General features: G+C 44.7%; 1 protein-coding gene and 1 long non-coding RNA gene across 8 annotated transcripts in view; one reads left to right on the top strand and one right to left on the bottom strand.

Moving 5' to 3' along the window:
• Positions 1-15231, top strand: part of LOC127002792 (uncharacterized) — a 74525-nt gene that overhangs the window by 46177 nt on the left and 13117 nt on the right. For 2 of the 5 annotated variants that reach the window (XR_007756546.1, XR_007756544.1), the window contains exon 2: positions 5724-5903. The exons of the other annotated variants lie outside the window; for them this stretch is intronic. This is a non-coding gene — a long non-coding RNA (uncharacterized LOC127002792). The remainder of the gene's footprint in view (positions 1-5723; positions 5904-15231) is intronic. 5 annotated transcript variants of the gene reach the window in all.
• LOC127002788 (uncharacterized) overlaps positions 1-15231 on the bottom strand; it is a 101533-nt gene that overhangs the window by 78064 nt on the left and 8238 nt on the right. The window contains exons 2-8 of one of the 3 annotated variants that reach the window (XR_007756541.1): positions 11483-11596; positions 10895-11046; positions 8049-8137; positions 7297-7467; positions 6097-6213; positions 5666-5849; positions 5077-5421 (exon numbers count right to left, since the gene is read on the bottom strand). Coding sequence is in view for 2 of the 3 variants with exons in the window: in XM_050868993.1 (XP_050724950.1) it covers positions 5252-5421; positions 5666-5849; positions 6097-6213; positions 7297-7467; positions 8049-8137; positions 10895-11046; positions 11483-11596 (997 nt within the window). In the remaining variant the exon portion in view is untranslated. Of the gene's footprint in view, positions 1-4779; positions 5422-5665; positions 5850-6096; positions 6214-7296; positions 7468-8048; positions 8138-10894; positions 11047-11482; positions 11597-15231 lie in introns of those variants that run through there. The other 2 variants (XM_050868993.1, XM_050868992.1) reach the window with 2 other exon arrangements.

The following is a 15231-nucleotide window of genomic DNA, read 5'->3' as shown; positions in this document are numbered from 1 at the left end:
CTCTCTCTCTCTCTCTCTCTCTCTCTCTCTCTCACACACACACACACACACACACACACACTGCATACATAAAGGTGCACAAGTGCTTGAATAATGTAATTTATTCGAAGCAACGACTCTCAGCCACGTCTCTCCACCCCGCCCGTGTAAATAGACGCCGTGCTTCGCAACAAACCTGCAACCGTGATCCCGCAAGTACCACCACCTTTATTACCAAGTCTCTAGATAACTTTCTTTCGGGCGTGCTTTGTTCTTTCTTTAACCTGTAAAACAATTTTCTCTCATTGACTGATTGTTTAATTTCGCTATTAAACCACGGTGGGCTTTTATTAGTGTTAATTCGCTTCTCGCACAAGGGGACAAATGTGTTCTGCTGAGTGAGTAAGTGATTTTTAAAGCTTAGCCAGGCTTCATCTACGTTGCCGTCATCTGATAGTTGTATTTCTGTTAGTTTTTGTCGGATTTCTACGAAGTTAGCTCTTTTGAAATTGGGCACCTTTACTTTATTTTCAGTCACTGATGATTGAGCTCTAATGTCGACGCGCACTAATTTATGATCGCAAGAACCGAGGTGTTCTCCTACCGTGACATTACTGACCAGGTTATCTTGGGTCGTTATAACAAGGTCGAGTATATTATTTTGTCGAGTTGGTTCAGAAACCATTTGGCTGAGATAATTTTCTTCTAGAAACTCGATCATTCTATGTGACTCGCCTTCTGTACCTGACAGTGTCGCCCAGTCGATATGGGGGAGGTTAAAGTCTCCTAATATTAGTGACTCGTTGCTATTAAGTGACTGCCTTAAGACGCTGTACATTTCAAGGTCGTCATCGAGTGATTGCTCGGGAGGTCTGTAGGTGACAGATATATTTAAATTGACTTTTGCAATGTTTACTCGCACGCACCAATGTTCAACGTTACTGTTTCTTGGTGTTTTGTCAGTGGGTTGCAAATAGCTTTTGACAAAAAGGGCGACGCCACCGTCTCTACGGTTTACACGATCTTTGTTGAAGAGTCTGTAGCCATCTATGTTGCATTCGGAACTTAAATCAATATATGTGGTGTCGATAAATGTTTCGGTTATAGCAATTATATCAAAATTTTCTGTTAGAGCAAGACATCTCAGTTCATCAAATTTGTTTCTTAGGCTACGCGCATTGAAACTAAGGATTTTTAAGTTATCTAGAGGCTTGGTAATAGAGGTGGTGGTACTTGCGGGGTCACGGTTACGGGTTTGTTGCGATGCACGGCGTCTATTTACAAGGGCGGGGTGGAGGGTCGTTTTTTGATCGGATGGCACGTACTGCGTCGTTGAGGAGCCTTCCGAATCTGGCTGCCCCGATGGGAGACAGGTGTAATCCGTCCCTGTGGAAGAGCTCACTTTGTCCACAGAAATTGTCCCAGGCGTTGAAGAACTCCACGTCAAGCTCCCTACAAAGAGTCTGTAAGCGGTTGTTTAGGCTGAAGGCCTTACTGAAGAAGTCCCTCTCCGCCCAAGTCCGTGGTAGAACTCCTGAAATCATAATGTTAGGGGATTTAGACTTATACTGCTGGATGAGCCTACGGTACTTGTCCAGGAGTTCCTCAGACCGGGTCGTGGTGATGTCGTTCGTACCTGTGTGAATAACAAACAGTGAATCATTAGTAGCCTGGGGGGAGATGTCCTTAAGAGCTGCAGTTATATCGTCGATCCCAGCACCAGGATAGCAATAGTTCCGTCTTCGACGAAGAACTCTGCCGCAGAACTCAACGACCTGCTGGCGAATCATGGAGTCACCCACCAGGAAGGTGCTCTCCTGCTCGTCCTCCTCCTCGAGAATGGCAAACCTGTTGAAGCAATGGACAGGATAAATCGCTTGTCTGGCTGGTTTGGCTCCTCCATTCACGACGGTGAAGCCATCATGGGCGGTGCCACTAGCACCCTCCCGCTGCGTGGTGTTGTCCGCTGGTGTCGACGGTACCGCTGAGGGCAAGGGGGCGGTTGGAGAAGGGTTTGGCACCACAGCAACGTTAGCCTGGATGAATTCCTGCAAGGAGGCAACAGTGCGAGAAAGCTCTATTATTTTATTCTGACCTGCTTCCATCTTCTCTTCTTGCTCCTGCAGTCTTGTCTCGAGATGCTGCGTGGTGAGAGAAAGCTCTGTTATTTTATGCTGACCTGCTTCCATCTTCTCTTCTTGCTCCTGCAGTCTTGTCTCGAGATGCTGCCTGGTGAGAGAAAGCTCTGTTATTTTATTCTGACCTGCTTCCATCTTCTCTTCTTGCTCCTGCAGTCTTGTCTCGAGATGCTGCCTGGAGAGACACAGTCGACAGACAACAGAACGCCCTGTAAAAAAGTGAGCTGAAAAGCTACAGTTACAAGTACTGCACTTCTTAGGCGCCATCTTAGCTGAAAGTGATTAATGATTGCCTGAAATGAAAGAGATAAAAACACAGAGTGAAGGGGATTAGGAAAGGTGGTGAGGTGAGTGAGAGGGGGGTTAGGAAAGGAGGTAAAGTGGGAGAGAGGAGTAGTAGGAAGGGATGTGAGGTGAGTGAGATCAAGGAGGGTTAGGAAAGAGGTGAGGTGAGGTGGGTGAAGGGGTGGGTAAATAGGATGTGAGGTAAGGTGAGCGAGGGGGGGGGAGGGCTTACAAATATGTGGAGGTGAGGGAGGAGTACGAAGGGCTAATCATCTAGGGGATTTGTAGTGAGGAGAAGCAGAAGGGAGGTGAGGTGAGCGAGGGTCGGGGGGCTTAGGTGAGGTGAGGGAAAAGGGGGTAGGAAGGGTTAATCCTCTAGGGGATTTAAAGAGGGTGTAGTGAGGAGGAGCAGATTGAATCCTCAGGGAATTCCAAGGGTGAGGTGTCGACACACCCAATCACGCGTGAAAACACTCGGGAACACAGCAACACACTCGAAACACACGAAACACTCAGAAACTCAAGCACAAGCACGATTAAACACCCTCAAGTCACTCGCAAAAACACTGGAAACACAACAGCACACTCGAAACACTCTGAAACCCACGTAGAACACTCGGAAACAGCCAAATCACACGCAAAAACACCGGAAACACAACACACTCGAAACACTCTGAAACCCACGCAGAACACTCGGAAACAGCCAAATCACACGCAAAAACACCGGAAACACAACACACTCGAAACACTCTGAAACCCACGCAGAACACTCTGAAACAGCCAAATCACTCGCAAAAACACCAGAAACACAACAACACACTTGAAACACTGAAACCCACGTAGAACACTCGGAAACAGCCAAATCACACGCAAAAACACCGGAAACACAAATCACAGTGGCAACCACAGGCAGACACTCGCAGAAACCACAAACGAACACACACTAAACACGTGTCGGGAAATCACAGGCAACACACAAGGTCCACAAGCAAGAACACACAAACACACGTGAAAGCTAACGCAAACCCAAATAGCACAACAAAAACACAGGGTTGACAAGGCGTGCAGCGCGGGTAAGCTAGGCTGTGGTGCGCAGCGGGGAGGACACGTCCGTCTCTCAGGAGAGGTCAGGAGTGAGAGAAATGAGCTAAGCATGTTAGGGGAGAGCCGGTATGATTCGGACAGTGGGATGGTCCGGCCATCGCACTTATTGTAAAGTGTATGGGACTGAGTGCCGCGAGATTTTGTGTGAATGTGCAAAACTTTGTTGCCTTGGCCCACAAAGGGACAACCACGCCCTCAGAGCTGTTATTTTCGATGCAATTCCTATTTTATGTTTTTCTGCATCTCGTATGTAATATTTTCAGGGTGTATCATAAGCTCTCGCTTCAAAAACGTGCCAATTAGCGAGATGTAAATTATTTCGGTGACGCAGCGATGCACGGCGAAGGTATTGCCGTATAACATAATCACCCAGCTCTCGTGCTGGAAAAAGAGTGTGACCACACATTTGCTTTTTTATAGTCGTGATGATTCGGACGGTTGATTTTTTCATGATTTTTATAAAACTTATATGAATTTAAACATTATAGTAGCATCTTCCATTTAGCGTAACCCGTTTCTGGGTCGTGATCTGTAGAGTCCCTCATAGAGTCCCGACAACCTAAGATTTGGACGCATTATTGGCCCTGTGTTTTCGCCGCGCTTTTCAAACACTAGCACACGGTCTCGCGGCGAAGACAGGGCCAATAATGGCGTCCAAATCTTAGGCTGTCGGGACTCTATCTATCAAGGGACTCTACAGATCATGACCCAGAAACGGGTTACGCTAAATGGAAAAGGCTATTAGTGTTGCAACGGTTATATAAAGGTTAATTTGGTTGATTTATATTCAGATATTATGCTTGTGAGAAGAGAAGGAAGCCATAATACCAAAAATTTTGAGATGTTTCTTGTAGTTTTCCTTTTATTTATTTCCCCCCTAAATATTGAGAGGATACTTTGTCCTTATATAAATGTTTTGTAGAAGATATAATCTTGTTTATTAGCCAATCAAACTTAAGTTATATTAATATTATGACGAGTATCATGAGTGTCCGTACCATCCCACCTCCCAGGCCGAACCATCACCACGGGTGGGGATGGTTCGGACGATTGAGAAACTTGTCTTTCACCACCTACATCTGAAAACTGGAAATAGCTACGAGTGTCATATTAGCAGCCTAAAGAGCCAAAGGATGGAGGAACATTTTGAGATCAACAAAATTACACTATTACTTAAACTTCTTTTTCTAAAAATATTTTTCTAAAAAGTGTCCGAATCATACCGGCTCTTCCCTACACATTATAATGCAATTTGGCAATTAATTAAATAATTCAGCAATGGAATAAAAACTTCTATTTTCATGTCAGAATCTTTATTGTAGACTTTCCTGTTTACATGTTATTTGTGGAATAGTTACCATCTATGTGTCTACATCACAACTTGTGAAGTTGATGCACAGAGTGATAGGCTAATAACATGGAATACGATTTGTAAGTGAGTGCCAGGTTAAATAAGAGTAACAGTGAGACTTTGACATTTTTACCAAATTAGCACCAAAATGTTATAGAGTGATGCCCATACTGAAGAATTCAGCCAGGTTTACAGTTGTTGACACTTACAGAGGGGAACCTGTCATGCAGGCCAGGGATTGAAAGTTGTGCGCCCGGCACCGTCTCGTTGCAGACTGACTCGGTCCCACTCCCAGGTAACGGACCCAGCCTTTGAAGGCAGCGTGACGTCATTGCGTGAATCCGATGAGATTTTTGCGGGAAGTGGCCAGACTTGTTATAATTAGACTTTGGTTTTACCATTCTCGGTCCTGGACCCACACTATCTCGTAGCAGTTGGAGCGGTGCTGCCCGTCCACTACTTTGTGACCACAGAATGGATTGACGGCGCTGTGCGAAATCTTGAAGCCGAAACAGTCCAGAAGTTGAAAGTATTCCCAGAAGACTTTGTAACTTCGTCTAAGCTCTGAAAAATATATATGATCTTGAATATCCATTACAAGTTAAAAAAAAATGTTAAGCCTACAGTTTGACATTCTAGTCAGTCCAACTGAATAATAGAAAAAAAAGACGTCGCATTGTCTTCAGGAATTTATCAGTCAAATGACGAGTAAGAGGAGAAACAACTTGAGATCAGCCAGTAAAAGACGCAGCAATCTGTAGCCTCCGTCTGGCAGAGGAGGGCGGCCCTTCCCACACAGAAACACTACCTATAAGATTGGGGTCCATGTGAATCTCCATCGCTATCATCTTGACTTTCTTCAGCAGGTTGGGAGTCTTCCCAAAAACATCCCCAAAGAAAGCGACTTCGGATCCCTCCACATCAATCTTGAGGATGTCAATGATGCTGTTGAGGTGGCCGAGCCCCGCGAGGATGTTGGCGTAGCGGTCCACCTGCGGGTGCAGCGATGGTTGTCACGGGCCTGGCAATATCTCTCTCTCCTGTAGGTATGTATGTATGTATATTAAATGTAGCCGTAATACAGTAAAATGCATCAGGTCGTGCGTGATTGGCTGCTGGGCTGATGGGAGGAGGAACATTGAGAACAGGAGATGGGGAAGTCAATTACGGTGTTAAAAATTACTGGCGGCGGAGACGCGGAGTAGGCTACGGCGTTGGGCCCCGGTTTAACAGCCTTACCTTCTTCTTGGCCTGCGGGTCAGTGTTGGTGAGGGCGCCGATGCCCAGGTTGAAGAAGCTGATTCTGGCGGTGCGGTTGTGATTCTCCTTTTTGATGGTTGGGTCGAAGGCAAACACCTGCAGGAAGTCGGCCGTATGATTATGCGATTATGGACAAGTCGGGGCTACACAGCAGACACAAGGCACAAGAGAATTAACACATGGGGCCAGGCGGCCTACACATGGTAGCTCCCGAACACGTGATTTGCAGTCACTTTCTTGTCTATAAATATCTCAAGTCTTAAATTGAACATTTTCATCGCGTTTCGTTAGTTAATATGTTCCATTTATTCACACCCCAGTACTGTAATTGGCCCCCTCCTTCCTGAAGCTTATTTTTCCAGTTTGTACCCACCGCTGCGGGTCCCAACTTCTCCGTGTGAGGACCCATCAACGCCACCTTTCTATCTACAGACCCGTTTCAATCTTTTAACGCTTCATAATTCCAAAACAAGAGCAAATTCTCATCATCTGCTCTGAAATTTCTTAATGGACTCTTTCATGAAATGTTTGGAGTTAACACTTGTCCTTCCTGAGTAGTGACCGGCGTACCTACTATCTGTATCAGTCTGTTGCTTTAACTATCGCACTCTCGGAATGTAATGGCACTCTTGGCAAACTTCTGTAGAGTGATTGGCAGCTACGGGTGAACGGCGTATGTGCTGTTTGTATACGTTTGTTTGTTTTGACTATCGCACTCTCGGAATATAATGGCACTCTTGGCAAACTTCTGTAGAGTGATTGGCAGCTACGGGTGACCGGCGTATGTTCTACTCGCATCAGCGTTAAGTCGTCTCACACTCGGGAATATCACCGCTCGTAGCAAATTACTGCAAAATTACAGAAAATGAATCTCGGGCGTGAATCTCAGATGGCATGTGGCATTAAGGTGCCTTCCGTCTGGTGTACTCTTCCTGCAACTGTGGCTGCCTAGGAGGGGAGCAACTGGACCTTTCTGGAACTGAATTTATTTTTTCATCTTTTTGTCTTTTTATAAGAAGATATTATTGAAGGCGCTTTTCCTCCTTTTTTTAATATCAGTTTGGAGTTGTCTACCGTCCAAAAATCCCAGTACCAGTTTTTATTCCCTGGGGATTGGGATGGCGACCACCTTCCTTTTCTATTTTTTTTTTATCAGAAATAATCAATCAAAAAACTTACCGTGCAGCCCAGCTTCCTATCGACTTCGTCCTCGAATGACCAGTCTCCCCCAATGCCGAAGGAAAAGACCAGACATTTCAAGGGAATCACTTTGAATTTCTTGTCCACACAAACCCATTTCTCGCCGTCGGTGTAGCGACTCTTGCCTAGCAAACGGCCTCCCAGCATCAGCTGTTGAAGACAGAAGTATGGCATGACTCGGGACTACATTGGGATCTTTTGCTATTAACTCCTTCCTCTATTTTCCAGAGCAACTTCGTACAACCTAACCCCACCGTGTGAAGTCCTAACCTCACTAAACAACGTGACCAAACCCCTCCAAGAAAAGTAACCCACCCTCACTAAGTAACATAAGCTCACTACATAATGTAACCAAACCCCGCCAAGTGAAGGAACTGAATCTCACCCAGATACAGTAACCAAACTCCCCCAAGTAAGAGTAATGTAACCCCCAAGTAAAGTAACCTAACTCCATCATGTTGCATAACCAAGTTTACCAAGCACAGTAACCTCAGAGCTCCAAGTAAAGAAACCTTAAACCCACCAAGTAAACTACCCCGACTCTGCCAATAAACTGACCTACCTTCGTCAAGTAGGGTAACCTGCTATCACGTTAAATAGTTGTCAAAATGCAGCCATGCAGCGTCTGCTGCTGTTATTGTCGTTCTGTATTGCTCGTGTTGTTCCGCCGTCCTCGTTGCTCGTGTCGGTGCAGTTGCCTCATTGTCAAGGCCACGCGTCCGCAGACTCACCTGTGTGTCGCAGCGGACCAGCGGCGTTTGGATGTAGTCGAAAAGCTGGCTGAGGTTGGTCATCTCCCGCAGCGCACACTTCTTCTCCCCTTGAAGGAAAGGGGAGTCACAGTCATGTTCGAGAGTTGCATTGGTAGTCTTTTATGAATCACTAGTCCACTTTGGAAGCCGAATTCATCTAACTTAACCCATTTCTGCGAGTCCCATCTTTACTATGTTCAGTAGTTAATCGGTATATCCATCGCTAATTGCTTTTACCCAGTTTAAAACATGTCCAAATATATGTGTCATTCTTCAACACACACACACACACACACACACACACACACACACACACACACATATACACACACACACACACACATAAACACACACACACACACACACACACACACACACACACACACACACACACACACACACACACACACACACACACACACACACACACACACACACACACACACACACACACACACACACACACACACACACACACACACACACATATATACACACACACAAGGGCGGATCCAGCCTTGAGTTTTGGGGGGGGCCAACTGTTCATCGACGACGGACTGTACACATGGAATTAAGTCACATCGGATTGCATTGTGCTTTTCAGGGGCATAACTCAAGAATTAGATCCAGAATACTTTTGGTCTTTATTAAGCATATATTAATATATAAGGCCATAGAATTGGATTTTGTTTTATGTAGTAGAGCGATGCAGTATCGACTATCGAGTTCTACATGATATGTATATGATTGAGGGAGGCTGACAGTATCTGTAACGAATTTCTTTGGGGGGGCCAAAACATACTCTCAGCCCCCTGGGGCCAGCATATGCACACACACACACACACACACACACACACACACACACAAACACACACACACACACACACACACACACACACACACACACACACACACACACACACACACACACACACACACACACACACACACACACACACATATACACACACACACACACACACACACACACACACACACACACACACACACACACACACACACACACACACACACACACACACACACACACACACACACACACACACACACACACACGGCTGTCAGGGCCGGTGCTGTCCTGGGGTCGGATTATTGTATTAATAAAGACTAGTAAGGGTACTCGCAGGGGGTCGCCTCATGCGATTACTTATCTGAGCAAATTACTTGCAAGACCTCGCGTAGGAGGCGGAATTACACTTTGTTCTTTTTACTATTAGAGGCCGAACTATAGCCTGTGTGATGAACATTTGTGTTGTAGAAGTTATTCTGTATTAGTCATGTTAACAAGCGTACAAATTCTAGGTTTGTTTAACTAGTTCGCTGTATTTAAATGGAATATGGACCGACTAGTCAAGCCGCTGCACGCCACCCTCCACCCAAATGTGCTTAAGGGTCTCGCACACCTCTAGAGTCCAAATTTCACTCAATTTTGACCATTTTCACTTTTATGCTTAATGTGTTCCCTTAGGGTAAGAGAGTTATGTAGTAACAGGAAAATCCATTTATTGGTCCCCATACCCATTCCACGCCCCTCCACCCACCCCCCTCCCCCATATCAAAATTTTGCATATTTGCTTTATTGTAATATACAAATACTTAAATACATCCCAAATATATATTGTATTCATCCACTGGGAAACCCACAGCGTGGAGCTTGGTACAAAAATAGTGGATCAAGTGTCTTATCAATGTGTGTGCGTGCGTGCGTGCGTGGGTCCCAAGGGATGTAGACATCTTCAATGCAGACTCTCTACTCCTACTGAACGCCTATCTGATGTTTATTTGTTTCCCATTTCTTCTTATGAACGTCCAAACTTGAGGGGGGACGAAAATAAAGAGAGTACCTTATGGTTTTTGATGTTATAACTTTTGATATCTAATATCTGAAAACATGCTTTTTCTCCTGTCTTGGCAAACTACACATACATTTTCTGCATGATTCCTTTCAAACTTGCCACACTTGCAAATTGATTACATAGTCACCTTTATACAGAAGGAAAAAGAGATATGATGGTATATGTCGCTTGTGAAACATTTTTTTCAGCATTCATAAAGGGATTATATTCTTTATTTTTATTGAAAAATAGTGTAGAAAGGCACATACGGAAGCATTTTGCGATATCATAATTTCTGATGATTTTGTTTGACTCGGGGAAGAAAGTCGGTGAAAAAATCGGGAAAAATACTATTTATTGTCCAATAAACTTGAAACTTGGTCAAACTATGTAAAATGTCACGGGTAAAACGATGGTAAAGAGATATTAGTGCTTAAACAGACCTGGGCCATTATGGAGGCCAAGGGCGTGCGGCACCCTTAAGCCTCAACACTTCTCATCAGTGTGCTTATCGTAAGACGTCACATGACCCGCAGACTGGCTTTGCTCTCAGTTCGTCTCTTCGCTGCTTGAGGCCCCTCGCATGTGTCTCCGTGGCAACGATGACGGTTTACCCTTTGTTTAATACTATTTATAACAGTTTCGGTGTGTCTACCGCTTGTGTAAAGCACTTATATTTTAAGACTAGAAGTCGAACTAACCACACCTTCAAAAACAATACCCACCTAACATCAAATTAGGCTGTAGATGCTAGAAAGCAAAACAGCCTTGAGCGAAATATTCAGGAGACGAAACCTCTCATTGCCTTCGGGACTGGACATCCGGCGTTCACGAGGTAGATACGGGTCCTCACACATTCTCCATACCGTGATCGTATTTGCCGTAAGTCCCGTAACTTATAATGGCAACTAATGAAGAGGAGGAAAGAGGGAGGAAAGGAAGGGCGGAGAAAACTAGGAGCGGCCTTACCCCAGTCCTCGTCCCACGTGGCGATGTCTGCCTCCCGGTAGAAGGCCCCGTCCCTTGATGCTCCTGGGGCCGGGGGCGAGGCGCTCCTGCTGCTGCTGGTGTCGATGCATCTCGCCACAAGCACGGAAGCAAACTTCTCATCAAGTGAATACCTGTCAGGCGATAAAAAGAGCGTATATTTAGGTATATTGTCTACGCACCCTTCCAAAGGGAGACTGAAAACCGTCTCTGTGTAGGGCAACAACGTTATGCACCGTTATCGTCATTACTGCGCGTCGAGGTTATTCATATTGTTGTCACATAATTTAGAACGTAACGCTAAATCTAAGATATTTCCTGAGCCATGGACGAAAATTTGTTTTTCCTGTGAAATTACTTTAATTATTCGTATAGATAATAGTAATAGCAGGAGTAATAATAGTAATAACAATTTTCCATGATATTTTACTTTATAAAGCAAAATCATATGAATTTTCGAAAGGCTGTTGCTTATATGGTATATCAAAAGGCTAGTAGGCTTCGTGACGCCGACAAGGGCGCCACCGTACTGAAGGGGTGAAAGACCACAGAAGCCTTGGCAGCACGCACCTGGAGACACTGTAGATGGCGATGACGGCCACGAGGATGAGGAAAATAATCGCTGTCTGACGGGTGAGCATGGTGACTGTAGGGTAATGTGATAAAGGCACACTCAACGGCAAACTGCAGAAATAGATAGATATACTTATGTAATTATGTAGAGATAGATTGATGGGTGGACGGTCCCTGCCTGACTACATGTGGGCGCGGCGTCTAGGAGGACCCGGGTGCGCGTCCCGCCCGGCGCCACAAGCTGGGATTTTTCAGTTACCGCCGAGTGGGCCAAGAGTCCCAAGACTACCCACATGTTGTCCTGAAGACCACCTGTCAACCCGGACTCTAGATTCTCTTTCTAAAAAGAGGCTTTAAGATGAGCTCCAGGAGCAGCATAAGCCAAGTAAGATGGCACCTCTATAAACATTTGCCTGCGCCATAACAGACTGGGGCCGACCATCGGGCCAAGAAAGCCTACCGGTGCTATAGACAGAACGTAAAAAACAAAAAAACAAGCAACATGACTGAGGAACACTGCAGCTAAGGCACACCGCACAACGCCACGTGGCACTGTCGTACACTCGATGTCTTATTGAAACTATTCACTCCCTTCTGCCTCAGTCAGCGCTTTTCCGTGATCTGTCTGAGCGCAAACACTGCAGCTCCCGTCATAAAGCCAAGCCTCCCATCCTATTGATGCTTCTCATATTCTTCTGTCCATTTTTCTTTACCAGACCTTCACTGTGTGGGATAGTGGCTTTATCATCTGTAATCAACGAGCTTCTGCTTCCCACCTCATCATAGACAGGGACGAAAACACTACCTTGACTTTTTAATTAATGTTTCCTAGGTCGTCAATCTTCTAAATCAAATCCCACATGACAAGTCTGTTTCCTCCCTGCTAGTCTCCCCTGCTCCCGAGGCTCGAATATTATTATATTCCTTATATGTACCTCCAATAAAATTGTGCCTATCTGAATAGAAACTCTCTCTCTCTCTCTCTCTCTGCCCAATTTCAAAGAGCTAACTTCGTAGAAATCCGACAAAAACTAACAGAAATACAACTATCAGATGATGGCAATGTAGAGGAAGCCTGGCTAAGCTTAAAAAATCATTTACTCACTCAGCAGAACACATTCGTTCCTTTCTGTGAGAAGAGAAGTAACACTAATAAAAGCCCACCTTGGTTTAATAGCGAAATTAAGCACTCAGTCAAGGAGAGAAAATTGTTTTACAGGTTAAAGAACAAAGCACGCCCGAAAACATTAGACTTTATCATGATGCCAGGCGACGAGTAAAAAGATTAGTATGTCAGGCAAAGAGTAGATATGAAGAAAATATTGCAGCCAACTGTAAAAATAATCCGAAATCCTTCTCCAGTTACATAAACAACAGAAAAGCGATCAGAAGTTGAATTGGACCTTTAACAAACAGTGACGCTGCACTAGTGACTGACAGCCAACACATTGCAAACCTCTTAAACAATTACTTTTCCTCGGTGTTTATACTAACAGTCTTCCTCCCACTACCACCAACACCAGTACTAATGTAAAGCTCGAGCATGCATTGTCTAATTTTTAAATAACAACCGATGAAGTCCTTAAAGCTCTCCATTCACTTAAAACAAATAAAAGTCCCAGACCTAACAAACTATATCCTATACTGCTTAAAGAAACAAAGAGCGAAATACTCTCCTCCCTCACAACCGTATTCAATATGTCCTTGCGACAAGGCATCGTCCCTTCGGATTGGAAAAAGGCTAACGTGACACTGATTTTTAAGAAAGGGGACAAAAAAATACCAGGTAATTAAATTACAGACCCATTAGTCTAACTTCAGTTGTAGGTAAGCTACTTGAGAGCATAATTAGAGACAAAATTGTGAGTTACCTTGAAAGCCACTCATTAATTGGGGACTCACAACATGGCTTCCGTAACAAAAGATCCTGCCTGTCAAACCTATTGACCTTTTATAACGCCCACTTCTCAGTTTATGACGTAACCAAATCATTGGACGTAGTCTATCTTGATTTCCAGAAAGTGTTTGATAAAGTCCCACATCATAAATTACTTTATGAATTAAAGCAAATAGGCATTGACGGTCAAGTAAACCAATGGATCGCGAATTGGTTGAGCAACAGACAACAAAGAGTGGTGATTGACGGATTTAACTCAGAGTGGGCACCGGTCACTAGTGGCGTCCCTCAGGGTTCGGTTATTGGCTCTTCATTATTTACATCAACGATGTGGAAGTTGGACTCAATAATCGCATTTGTAAATTTGCAGACGACACAAAGATTGGTAACTCGGTTCTCACCGACGAAGACAGACAAAGCCTCCAAGAGGATTTGCACAAAATTTCAGCTTGGTCGGATAGATGGGAAATGCCCTTTAACGTAGACAAGTGCCAGGTCCTTCAAGTTGGAACAAGAAATAAGAAGTTCGATTACGAAATGCGCGGCGTTAAACTCACAAGCGTTCAATGCTTTAAGGCCCTGGGGGGTCAAAATCGCGTCAAACCTCAAATTCTCACAGCAATGCATCGACGCAGCAAATAAAGGGAACAGAATGTTGGGCTTCATTAAAAGAAACTTTTTATTCAAGAATAAAGATGTAATACTTCCGCTCTACAACAGTTTAGTCAGACCCCACTTGGAATATCCGGTACAGTTTTGGTCTCCCACTATGCAAAGGACATTGCTAAATTAGAAGGTGTTCAGCGTCGGGCAACAAAAATTATCTCTTCCTTGCGCAACAAATCCTACGAAAAAAGGCTTTCCGCCCTTAACATGTTCTCTCTTGAGAAACGTCGCCTCCGAGGAAAACTGATCGAATGTTTTAAAATACTTAATGGTATCACGAATGTAGACAGATCAAAATTGTTTATGATCGATGACACTGCGAACGAGGAACGATGGCATAAAACTCAAATGTAGATAAGTAAATTCAGACTGCACCAATTTTTTCTCCTCCAACGTTGTAGTGCGAGAATGGAATAAGCTCCCACCTTCAGTGGTCCAATGTAACACGACTGACTCCTTTAAAAACAAGCTCGACCGTCACTTCCTTGAACTTAATATTAACTAGAGTAGAAATGCAACGTTTTGGAGCCATCTGATTAATGTAGAATCACTTAGGTTGAAGGACAGGCCACCTAGTCTGGACCATTGGGTCTGTGTGGTCTGATTTTCTATGTAAATCTATGTGAATCTCTCTCTCTCTCTCTCTCTCTCTCTCTTATTTAAACATGTTCAGTACATTAGTACATGGCAATATTATTTTTCTATGCTAAAGTTCCCCCGACCGTTGGGGAGCTATTTAAAAGCTTCTGCCGAGGTTACAATTAGTATATACATGTTTGTAAATTATTTGCAAGCGTTTACATTTACGCTTTTTACGGTGGGTGTAGGAGTAGCCACCTGTGGGACGCAACCTTCATCTGCTGAGTGGACAGTTGTGTCACGTCCACGTCAGCAGTGAGGTTGTTCCACCACACCACCGCTGTAATGGAGAAGGCACGTTGGTGGGTGCTGGAGCGGGCCATTGGCACCTCCAGGAGGGAGGCGTTGCTCAGCACCGTTCTCGTGCTGCGCTCAGACCTCCTCCAGGTAGCCCTCAGGTCCGTCAGGTGGGGCACTAGGCCCACTTGTGCCTTGTGTAGCACCGTCAGGGCAGCGACGCGGCGACGGTGCTCTAGGCTGTCCAGCTGGTTCGTGGCTGCTTCTGCCCGTCGCTCGTGTGGTTGTTGTTGTTGTTGTTGTCGAT

The sequence above is a fragment of the Eriocheir sinensis genome, chromosome 24 (assembly GCF_024679095.1).
Source record: "Eriocheir sinensis breed Jianghai 21 chromosome 24, ASM2467909v1, whole genome shotgun sequence".
NCBI lineage: Eukaryota > Metazoa > Arthropoda > Malacostraca > Decapoda > Varunidae > Eriocheir > Eriocheir sinensis.
The sequence above is the reverse complement of the archived record's forward strand: the minus strand, read 5'-3'. Positions and strand labels throughout refer to the sequence as shown.